We start from the raw sequence: 12,385 nt of genomic DNA on the forward strand, positions 1-12,385 counted from the left end.
TTTCTATTTTCCAGCAAAACCAATAATTCTGAAAATTCATGATACACACTGTAAAGATCCTCATGCAAATCTTATAGGGTGCAACTGAAAAAGGGGCATAGCCATGGGAGGGGCATGGGAGGGTCAGGGGCATTCACTAAAGATGTGCGCAGTATTACTGAATACCAGGGATCTGCGCCTAAATTACACACCAGGATTTACACCAGTTGGAATAAATCCTTGCTCTCAAAGTTTGACACAGAAATTGGCTCTAAGCACTATCCTATAAATGTCACCAAACTTGGAGCACCGTTTAAAGACTAGCGCTCTGCTTGGATTTTTTTTCACACCATCCTATATAATAATTCTCACCTCCAACATTCTGACTTGCCTGGGACCGTGGCTCATTCCAAGTTGGTCTGCTAGGCTCCATAGATCAGGCTAACATCACCGTAGCCATCATGATGTCAACTTCAGAACCCGGGGGGGGGGGGGGGGGGTGAAACATGCTTCACAGCTGATCCATGTCCAGAGGAGGGTCGCTGGACATGGGTGGCTGGAGGGGGGCAGGGGAGAGAGGAGGGTCGCTGAACATGGGTGGCTGGAGGGAGGGCAAGGGAGAGAAGAGGGTCACTGGACATGGGTGGCTGGAGGGGGGCAGGGGAGAGAGGAGGGTCACTGGACATGGGTGGATACAGGGGGGCAGGGGGTCACTGTACATGGGTGGCTGCAGGGGGGGGCAGGGGAGAGAGGAGGTTTGCTGGACATGGGTGGCTGCAGTGGGCGCAGGGGGAGAGGAGGGTCGCTGGACATAGGTGACTGCAGGGGAGCCGAGGAAAACCTTGCCAGCGCCCATTTCATTTGTGTCAGAAACAGGCCTTTTTTATTAGTAATTCATAATCAGCATCAGAAGCATAATCCAGCATCATAATCCATAATCAGCATAACCATAATCAGCAACATCATCAGCATGTCATAAATAAATAAATAGATAGAAACTCTGAATGTTGAGCACCTGATTCTCATAACATAATGTCTGTTTTAGTGGCCCTTTACCAGGAGAAGAAAAGTCTCTGCAGGAATATAATACATGCTAGGGTGTCCCTATAACCAGCCCCTCCAAATAACACACTGATTACCATTTATAACAAATTACTACTCTACCTTGAAATTCCCTTATTATACTTACTCTGTGTACCATCGTATGCTGCACAAGCTGGCACGTTTGAAAATATAAGAAAATGCTAAAACAATAAAGAACGACAACATGGATGCAGCAGCTCATCATAGGTTTGTTTGCTTTGTTTTGAGTGTATGCAGAACGATGGCTGAGCAAGGGAGGGGAAACACAGACTACCCAAATTGGCTTCAACTTTTTGATATCATCCTGTCCCATCTCCTGTTTTCCATACTGAAAACAGGAGATGGGACTGGATGAAGTCAACCTCTTTGTTCTCTAGCCCTGGGTGGGTGCCCTTTGGGTGGTCTAGTGGGGCAGGAAAGATCCCACTCTTTCCTGCCCGCTGCACTGCCGCTGATCTACTGCTCGCTTCCACCTCCCACTCTGTCTTTAAAATGGCTGCCGAGAGAGCTTGAAGTATTAGCAGCCATTTTAAAAACAAAGCAAGAGGCAGGAGCGAGCATCAGCGGCAGCTGGCAGCACAGCAGGCAGGAAAGAGGGGGGATATTTTCTGCTTGGCTGTCCCACTAGACCACCAGTACTGAGCTATGTTTGGGGAGGGGAGGGGACTAGGACGGCAACAGACAGCGACATCGAGGCCAGGGATCCCTCCAAGTAGGGATTCCCCAATCTCCACAGTGATGCGTCATCCTCGTTGGGCCCCTGCCCTCTGCTCCGGCTCCCTTCCCCCTCCTGCCTGGACCCTGACTCACCTGGTGTGCGCTACTGCACACTTTATTTTACTCTCTGGTGCTGGGTCTCCTTAACCTTAGTATGGCCCTGTCTTTTAAACTCCCAGGTATTGACTCTGCCCCTCCTGGCTCACATCCACCCGGGGCGGGATCAATGCTCTTAAGGTTGCCCAGGCTAGTTAGAGAGGGACTTTTCTTAAGGGTGAGGGGAAGTGTTCTATAAACCCCCTCACAAGGATCTAGAAAAGTTGATTATATGACCCTGCTACTCCGAAAGAAACACTGGCTACCTGTTCATCAAAGGATACGTTATAAGATTTTTTTTTCCTAGTCCTTAAGGTTTCCAATTCTGGTTCTCTGGAATACCTCTCACGTCTCCTGATCCCTAAGACCAACTAGGATTTTGCGTTCACTCCAACAAAATGGACTATCAGTCCCATCTTTCCGTATTATTCATTTAGATACTATTAGGGAAAAAAAATCTTTTTTTGTTTCTGGCCCTTCTCTGGAATACTCTCCCTGCTTTGTTAAGATGGGAACAATCCTTGGAAGTTTTTAAGAAGAAATGAAAAACATTCCTATTTGAGGATGCATTTAATCAGTCATAAGGTTTTTCATTCACTGCCCCTATTAGTGTTAACCTAGACAACAGGGGATAAGCCACTGCTGGTTGTTGTTGTTGTTGTTGTGGGTTTTTTGTTTGTTTTTTTTGCTTTCCTAATCAGAATTGTATTTCTTTTCTATTTTTTTTTACTGCTGTTTTACATTGTAAACTGTTCAGAAAGCCTACTAATTGGTGATATCTCAAACATTTTAATAAACATAAACATTAAAAAAAACACTTAACACCCAACTGGTACATATGCACGTGACTGTCACAGTTATGCTTGCAAGTGTTAGTATGAGGCTTCTGTCAGGTTGGTGAGCAGTTTGAGAATTATCATCTAACATGATCGGCTCACAAGCTACTGTTGGATGTTCCTTTATTTAAGATTGCCAGACTTAGCACTCATTGATCTTCTATTTTTTTTATATTGGGGGTGCAATGTTATGAAACCTATTACCTGTTGACATTAGACAAATTACCAGGGGTGGATTAACCATTTGGGCAACCTGGCAGTGCCCAAGAGCCCAGTATCTTCTCCCCACATGTCTGATATCTCTCTTCCCTCTGTCCTCGGGTCCAGCACTCCCCCTCTCTCACCCCTCCCCATTTACCTGAAGTCCCTTTCTCAATACAGGGCCTGGCTGTCTGCCGCTGACCAGAACCTTTCTGCTGTGGCCCGCCCTTTCTGATGTAACTTCCTACTTCTGGAAGGGTGGGCCACCTCAGAGAGGTTCCGGTCAGCAGCAGACAGCCAGGGCCCTGTATGGAGAAAGGGTCTTTTCAGGTAAACATGAGGAGAGAGAGAGACAGATCCAGGGACAAAGAGGGGGAAATGTTAGTCTCAGGAGGAGGGAGAGAGGGAAAGGAGGGAGGAAACAGAGAAGGTGGAGCTGCGGAGGGGGCCAGAGATAGTCATTGAGGGGAGGGCGAAAGAAGAGGAAGGGATGAGAGGAAGAGATGTTGTATCTTGGGGGGGGGGGGAGAGGGAGAAAGATGTTAGATCTGCGGAAGGGAGAGATGTGGGGAAGGGGTGGAGGGGGCAGGATATGGGTCCTGGGGCAGGGGGGCCCAGGACCCCCTTATTGCCTGGGGGCCTAGATCCCTGTCAGACCACCCCTGCAAATTATTTTGGTCGTGCAGTTTAGAAAATGTTTGAAGGCCTATTTTTAGTGCAAACTTTTGAAGTTTGATGAGGTTTCATGTTTTATTTTAGTCAGCATGATGTGCATCTTTATTTTGTCTGGTATGTTTTATGTTATTAAGATTACTGTGTATGTTGCAATTGTAACATAAAATGTTTTAAAATAAATACATAAATATTCTATAACTTATATGCACACTTGATCCATAAAGAATGATGCAGTATGAGAAGAATTTTATAATAAGGTACCCTGGTTAATTGGGCAGAAAGGTGACTATTTATAACACGTGGGCACCTGCAGAAATCGTGCCTAATTGAAGGCATGGATATTATGCCAGCTCAAGGACAGCAGTAAATGTCCACACATATAATATGCACAGTTGTGTATAAATTATATAACTGTATAAATAATGGCCTTATGTTCTTTGGAAACCCAACTGAACAACTCCAAATCAGCTCATGATTTCCTCTATGTACAGATGATATTTATGGACCTCAGCAGTGCCCCTCCCTGGTATCCAACTCTAAACCAGTGAGATTCATGCACCCACCTCATTAGCCACACAGATAATATATCTACACAGAAAATATCTTCTTAAGAATACTCTTATTTTACTATTTTTAAAAAATAAATCTTGTTATTGAAAATCACATTTAAATATTAATCTTCAAGATGATAGCTCCTCTATTAGCTGGGGGGGGGGGGGGTCTATAAATCCAACATAGGCTATGTTTCGCTATATAGGAATACCCCCTGCAATGAACAACACTGGCATTTCCAAGCCCTTAGTTTAACTGGGGGGGGAGGGTCTTTGGATGCCCTCAGCCTGCTCTCTATGCCTTTAAAAGACCTCTCCCCTTTTGAAGCTTTTACTTTTATCTCTTTAAAACCCCTGTGCCCCTGGTCATTGTCCCATATCCCTAGGGCAGTGATGGCGAACCTATGGCACACGTGCCAGAGAGGGCACGCAGAGCCCTCTCTGTTGGCACGCGCGCCCAGTGCTTCATCCTGCTGCTACAAAAGAAGAAAAAAAAACCAAGCAATCGCAGCCAGCTATCGCGCCATTGGCTGCGCAACTTACACTTCCGCCGCGTTCTCCACTGCAAGGCTCCTCTCTCCCTAGTTTGCAACGTCTCCAGTCCAGCCCATCTGGACTAAACATCATGGCGTCGCATCTTCCCGCCCTCTGGTCTTCAGTGCAACTGCCGCTCCGCGATTCGCGCCTTCAGCTGCATTGCTGCACTCCACCCCCGCTGAGCCACCCACATCGTCCGCACTCGGCAGAAGACTCGACTGTAAGTGCTGGTGCCAGTGGCGTAGCCACAGGTGGGCCTGGGTGGGCCGGGGCACACCCATTTAGGACTCAGGCCCACCCATCAGTAGCACATGTTTAGCAGTAGCTGGTGGGGATCCCAAGCTCTGCCAGCTGAAGACTTCCCCCTGATGGTAACGAAAATGCTACTCTCCATGATACTGGCACCTGCACATGCTCAGTTTTCAGCGTAATCCTGCTGCAGACTGCCAAGGTGGAAAGAAGTGTTTTCCTGCCAGCTGAGATATTTTTTTCGGGGTGGGGGGGAGGAAGAACACTTGGTGCCCATCCACTTCCTGCCCAGGCCCACCCAAAATCTTTTGTCTGGCTATGCCCCTGGCTGGTGCTTAGTAATCAGCAGAAGGCAGCTTCAGAATAGTTTGAGGGATTAAGAAGGAATTTTGCTTCCCAAACGTTTTTAATCTTTTTTTTTTGTGCATGGGAAATTTTGGTATTGCAGGTGGGAGGGAAGAGGAAATGTGTTGCATTTGGCCCAATACAAAGTTTTGTTTTGTTGCCCGGTGGGAAGGGGAAATAGGCAACAGTAGGGAGTTTGGCCAGCCAGATTTAACCAGCTAGTGCTGAATATTGAACAACCTACCTATACATCTGACCCTCTAAGCATGTCTCCAACTTCGCCCTCTTTTTGACTGGGAAAATCTGTCTGCATAGTGATTTTGAGTTTACAAATTTAGCATATCATGGGGAGATTTTTAACCAGTAAGATTTAATTGGTTAACTTCCAAAGTTGCATTTGGCCCAATACAAAGTTTTGTTTTGTTTTTTTTGCCCGGAGGGAAGGGGAAATAGGCAACAGTAGGGAGTTTGGCCAGCCAGATTTAACCAGCTAGTACTGAATATTGAACAACCTACCTATACATCTGACCCTGTAAGCATGTCTCCAACCTGACCCAGCTTTTACTTATGGATGGAGGGCAAGAAATGAAGAAGACAACAAAGGTAGAAAAAATCATTTTATTTTCATTTTAGTATTTGAAATATGTCCAATTTGAGAATTTACATCTGTTGTCTTATTTTGCACTGGGTATACTGGAACTGTAACAGCTTACAGAAATGATTTAAAATGAAAAAAAAATCATGTTATTTTTTTCTCCTATACTGGTATAATATTTTCAATGATGTCTGTTTATATGCGCCATGACTGGTGTAAGGGGTGTGGCTATCATAGGGGTGGAGTCACATGTGGTGACCCCGCCCATAATGAGTACCGGCACCTGTTGGCACTTTCCGATAAATAATTAGATTTGGGGTTGCTGTTTGGGCACTCAGTCTCTGAAAGGTTCGCCATCACTGCCCTAGGGGCTCCATAGTACCTGATTATTGTGGCCACCCCTGGCATGAGGGAGGGGTCCAAGAGCAGCAGCTGTGTTATGCACCTTTGGTGACCCAAATTGCAGCCAACATGACAAGTCCAGATTGTGAACCCACGTGACGTTTTTGGAAATGGCCCCAGAGCAGGGGGATCCATTTTTAGAAGATCCAGGATTGGCTGCAAATGGACCCCTTCGTCTTTGGGTTCCCCGGCACCGTATTTATACCGTTGTACCCAAGAGTTTGCTAAGGGAGCAGCCAGATAAATGCAGGTGAAATCACATCATGTAAATATTTCTCATCCCCTTTCTGCACACTTTTGGGTCCGTTTGCATAAATATCATTGCCAGTAATCGGGTGTTTGCTAATAATTGCCTATTTTCACATAGTGCTTCTGTACCTTCTCACCACCTCCTATTTTTACTTCTGATGGCAGGGGAGAAGCTCCTTTCTGGGTACAGAAGCTGCTGTTCACCTCATCCTGCCAGGGAGCTCTGTGTCAGCTTCCAGAAGATCTTTGACAAAGATAACAAGTTGGGAAGATTCACATGGTTGTGTATTTGACAACTAAGGTTTAATCCCAAAAAATGCAGGGTCATGCACTTGGGTCGCAAAAATCCGAGGGAACAGTACAGTATAGGGGGTGTAGTGCTTCAGTGTGCGAAGGAAGAGCGGGACTTAGGGGTGATTGTGTCTGACGACCTTAAAGCTTTCAAACAGGTAGAAAAAGCGACGGCCAAAGCCAGAAGGATGCTTGGGTGCATAAAGAGAGGCATGACCAGCAGGAAAAAGGAGGTGATAGTGCCGTTGTATAAGTCTCTGGTGAGGCCCCATTTGGAGTACTGCGTGCAGTTTTGGAGACCGCACCTACGGAAAGATATAAACAGGATGGTCCAGAAGGCGGCTACGAAATTAGTAAGCAGTCTTGAATACAAAAATTATAGGGACAGGCTTATGAACCTCAACATGTATACGCTGGAAGAGAGGAGGGAGAGAGGAGACATGATAGAGACGTTTAAATATCTCAAGGGCATTTATGTACAGGAAGAAAGCCTTTTTCAAATGAAGGAGAGCTCTGGAATGAGGGGGCATATGACAAAGATAAGAGGGAATAGGCTTAGGAGTAACCTAAGGAAGTATTATTTCACATAAAGGGTGGTGGAGGTATGGAATGGCCTCCTGGTGGAGGTGGTGGAGTCGAGGTCTGTTCCAGAATTTAAAAAGGCATGGGAAAAGCATGTGGTATCACTTAGGAAAAGGAAGAGTTAGGGGTTACAGAGGATGGGCAGACTGGATGGGTCATATGGCCTTTATCTGCCGTCATGTTTCTATGTTTCTAGTGCAAGTTAGATAAGATTAAATGGGCCCCCGAGTCCCCCTTATGACCAATCACAACTCCCTGCCTTCAGCCCCAGACTCCAGTGCCTGCATGTTTGTCTGGATGCAGGTTCTGAAATGCACTCACAAATGAAGGATGGATACTCAGAGGATTTATGCTTATAACTTTGAGAGTTATGCTCCTAAAGTTGGCCTCTATGACAATTTACTCAAAATTCTACTAAACTCAAATTTAGGAGCATAAAATGTGGGAAACAATGGGGGCAGATTGAATTTTGGAATTGGACCAGAGCTTTTTCGATGCAGATGCTGTTGGCTGCGTTCTTTTACTTTTGATATTAGATCTCATTTTGCTTTTAAACACAGGTATTGCAGTACATGTTTTGAATCTGTGCATGTATTGTGGAAACCTATGTGGCCCCTGCTGAAGGTTTTTCCGAAACTTGGCCAGGTTGGGTCCTGTTTCCATTAAAGTTGACATTTGGATAAACTCTTTCTGTGTCTGTCCTTCCTTTGATCGCTGCTGCTGCTGCTGCTTGGTTGTCTGTTCTGTTTCTGCAGTATACTGTCTCCTGTTTGTTTCTGTAGGCCTAACTTTATAAGCATAACTTTTAAAAGTTTCTAAATAAAGATGAATTTTCAGCTATAATTTTACACTCTTAATTTTGGTTGAAAATAGGGCACAAATTTGGGGGATTAACTTTGGAGACCAAATTAAGGAATTCAGGGTTTTGTATTTTTGAATGCTGGGTCCCAAATGTTTTGACACATGTAGAGTGGGGGAAGCTGTGGCATAGCCAAGGGTGGGCCAGGCCCACCCAGTAGCACCCCACCTATGATGTGGCTAGCAGGGATCCCAAGTCCCACCAGCCAAAAACTCCCAACTGTCCCTCCTGCATACCTTCGCCTGCAGCATGCGGCGACTGATACATACTGCTTTCACCAGCCCCACAGCCTTCCCTCTGATGTATTCCCACCTATGCAGAAACAGGAAGTTGCATCAGAGGGAAGGCTGTGGGGCCAACATAAGTACATATACATAAATACATAAGTATTTCCATACTGGGAAAGACCAAAGGTCCATCAAGCCCAGCATCCTGTTTCCAACAGTGGCCAATCCAGGTCACAAATACCTGGCAAGATCCCAAAAAAGTACAAAACATTTTATACTGCTTATCCCAGAAATAGTGGATTTTCCCCAAGTCCATTTAATAACGGTCTATGGACTTTTCTTTTAGGAAGTTGTCCAAACCTTTTTTAAACTCCGCTAAGCTAACCGCCTTTACCACATTCTCTGGCAACAAATTCCAGAGTTTAATTACACGTTGAATGAAGAAACATTTTCTCTGATTCGTTTTAAATGTACTACTTTGTAGCTTCATCGCATGCCCCCTAGCCCTAGTATTTTTGGAAAGCGTAAACAGACGCTTCACATCTACCCATTCAACTCTACTCATTATTTTATAGACCTCTATCGTATCTCCCCTCAGCCGCCTTTTCTCCAAGCTGAAGTATTAGTTTTTGCTCATTGCTGGTAAAAATCTGCTATTTAAAAGGTATGTGGGGAAAGAGGGATGTTTGAGAGACCATATGGCATGCAGGCAAGAGAGGGAGAGACCAAATCACTTGTGGGACAGGGCGGGGTTCTTCTGCCCACCCATCTTTGGCCCAGGCCCACCCAAAATTGGGTGTCTGGCTATGCCCTTGGTGGGAAGGAGCCTAAACTGGGTTTCATTTCAGATTGTTCACAATGAACTACATGACTCACCTATGTAGGTTACTCTCCCCCCCCCCCCCCCCCAAGCAGCTGATGCCTAGTCCTATAAAATTAACAAGTTTAGAACAAAGATGAAATCTGAAGGTACAAATAAGTACCTGTATACAATATGTAAGCCGTATTGAGCCTGCCATGAGTGGGAAAGCGCGGGGTACAAATGTAACAAAAAAAAAAGCCCCCTCCCAGAGAGCAGCAATTATCAGACAGCTATAATCCATTCTTTGAAAATGAAATGGGGTCTCTGACTCTCACCTCAAACATTCTAAGACCATTTACTAAAAATTAGTGAGCAAGCACTGGCCCTTAAATCAGCACAGATTGGTCCTGTCCTGCTTTTTAACTAGAGATGTGATGTATCATGTATTTCTGATACCTTTCCTTGCATTTCACGACCATCATGCTCTACTGACTACTGGCAATGTTGGTTTTGGGATATATTATTTGTGAATGAATGCCATGTAGCATACGCCAGTCTGTATCCTGGAATAAAGAGTTGGGTGTAGATTAATCCTAGATTGAAAAAAATGCCATAGTGAAAGGACTTTCGGACATGGCCAAGGAAGCCTGAGCTCCCATTGCAGGTCTGTGAGAGGCTATGTTGCTCCCAAACAAACCATGCAATCAAAACTAACAAAAAGCTTTTAAAAGAACTAGAGAATTCTCTTTTAATACAGATCTCTGTTACATTTTATTTTTGCAGTTACTTTATTCCTGGAGGGAAACTTTTTGGCCCGTCCTGGTTTTAAACTTACATCTCAGAGCAATGTGGAATTTGTAGTCCCTGCTTCTACCCATTGAAATCAGTGATGTAGGTCCCATAATCCATCAGGAAAAGGGAATGGGACTTAATATACCACCTTTGTGTAGTTACAATCAAAGCAGTTAACATATTATGTATCTGGGGCAATGCTGGGTTACTTGCCCAGAGTCACAAGGAGCTGCAGTGGGGAATTGAACCCAGTTCCCTAGGATCAAAGTCTGCTGCACTAACCACTAGGCTACTCCTTCAATCCAGGATGAGGTTGTAAGAAATCCAGGGCTGGCCTTTTGTCTCTCTCTTGGAATGGGGTACCTTGAAAACTGCATCCCTAGGTGTACTCTGGGCAAGTCCATTGCCTCAGGTACAAATTTAAGGCTCCTTTTACAAAGAGGTGCTACTGATTAGCTTCTCCACACTAATCAGTAGTGACACTTTGTAAAAGAAGCCCTCTGGGGCCAGCTGTACCTGAATGTTAACTCACCTTGAACTACTATGACAAAAGGTGCAAGCTAAATCCAAATACACTCAATCCTACTGTCAAGAGTTTAGAAATTGACTCCCCTCCCAAATAAAACTTTTCAGAAAGCAAAAATAAGATCAGAATATCACATGGTAAGATTTATCAAAGTGCATATGGAAATATATTTATTTTTTACAGCTCTGTAGGTAAACAGAACATAAATTTATAGAAAATAGATTTAAATTAATGCAATGATGAGTCAACTGGAAAAATAAATATAAACTCAGTGTGCTCATTACATCCAAACATCTTGATTTGTCTTCTTGACAATAGAAAATTAATCTGAAATAGAATCAAAAGCTTTATACAGTGGAAGCCCCCTATAAACGCCCCCCACCCCCTCGAGTTTATCCCTGGAAACAGTCGTTCAGGCTTTTGCCCCCTTCAGGCTGGTTTAATCCTCTTCACAGAGTGAAAATAAAGTTAGACCCTGGCTGGGGGCTTCTCTTCCTCTTGTGGAGCAGTTTCCCCACTACTCCCTGTAGTCACTGACTGGTGATTAAGTTCCTCTCAGGGACAGCGAGTTCATCTTTAAGTAGCTCTGCAAGCCAGGGACCTGCAAAGATTCCTCTTCTGAAATCTCTCAAGCCTAGAGAGATCCAACCCTGAAAAGTTTCAGACTTGGTCCCGAAGAGCTCTGCTTGTGACAGGACCGCCTCAGACAGCGGAATCGGAGTCACTGGAGTCCAGGCTGTGTCTCATCTTACAGCTGCTCAGTTTCTCTCTCTGCAGGTGCAGGTTCTGGGTACTTCTCCTGAGACACTCCAGAGACTGCAGGAAGGACTTTTTGGCTTTCTCCTCCTCCGCAGGGGAGAGCCCTTCCTCTTCCACCTCCTGGATCTCATCGAAGGTGACTGGTTGGGTTTTGAACCTGGAGTGCCTGGGTCTTCTCAGCTTGCTTCTGCCCTTGGGTGCTTTGGCTTGGATAGGCTGGGGAAATTCCTCATTCACACAAATAAAGTGGGGCCTTGCCTGCGCCTGGTAGTTAGGCGTGATTCCCAGCACCTCTGCTGACTTGCTAGCCATGGATCAGTTTCTTTCCAAAACAAAAAGGCAGGAAGCTGTTTGTTCAGTTACAGATCGCCTTTTGCTATAAATTAAAAAAACCCAACTCGAACGTGCCAGCAATAAAGTCCCTTTTTTTTTTTCAGAGGACGCAGAGATTGAGTTTTGCAGTCACTTGCTGCTCAAATGTAGCAGGCTCCTTCCGCCTTGTTGATTGAATAGCTCTGCTCAGTCCTTTCCCTGTTGAGATTCTCTTCGAGGGCTTTGCTTAAAGCTGCCTCTCGCCTTAACAGTCCAAGAAGAAGCAGATCGTGTGCTGAATCCGGAGCTGCTGTTTCCCTGCTTTATATCCACATCTCCCTCCCACGGGCCGGTAGCGCAGTGACAGCTAATACCATTTAAAGCATGCGAGTCTGTTGTGCCTGGGCGCTGACGTCTTTCGGCGAATTGATTCAAATCGAAGAACCTTGGTCAGAGCGGTGAAAAGAACAACCAAATAAAAACTCTGATTCACAGATGTTGATTTCTGGATGAGGCTAAGTGCGAAGTTTCTGCTGTGTCAGTCTGGGATCTCCCTCTGTGTTTTGATTTGAACTGCCTGCCCAGTGCCCAGCTAGATCTATTACAGATAAATCGAAAGCAGCCCGGAGGGAGAGATTGGAAAGAGAGGGGAGGGGGATGGTATTTATTTTGGGGAAAAACAACGTTAACTATTGTTCAGAGGCAGATGACTTCAAAAGC

At 45.1% G+C, this 12,385-nt stretch overlaps 1 protein-coding gene across 1 annotated transcript; it reads right to left on the reverse strand.

Moving 5' to 3' along the window:
• Window positions 1–10,695: 10,695 nt before the first annotated feature.
• LOC115467969 (uncharacterized protein C11orf96 homolog) lies at window positions 10,696–12,177 on the reverse strand. The gene has a single exon (XM_030199477.1). The coding sequence runs from the start codon at window positions 11,663–11,665 to the stop codon at window positions 11,297–11,299; it is 369 nt and encodes a 122-aa protein (XP_030055337.1). The 5' UTR covers window positions 11,666–12,177; the 3' UTR covers window positions 10,696–11,296.
• Window positions 12,178–12,385: the final 208 nt, after the last annotated feature.

Source organism: Microcaecilia unicolor, chromosome 4 (genome assembly GCF_901765095.1).
Source record: "Microcaecilia unicolor chromosome 4, aMicUni1.1, whole genome shotgun sequence".
NCBI lineage: Eukaryota > Metazoa > Chordata > Amphibia > Gymnophiona > Siphonopidae > Microcaecilia > Microcaecilia unicolor.

Bases quoted from the DNA above. Each gene is read 5' to 3' on its own strand.
- LOC115467969 (XM_030199477.1), bottom strand. From the start codon at position 11,665: ATGGCTAGCAAGTCAGCAGAGGTGCTGGGAATCACGCCTAACTACCAG.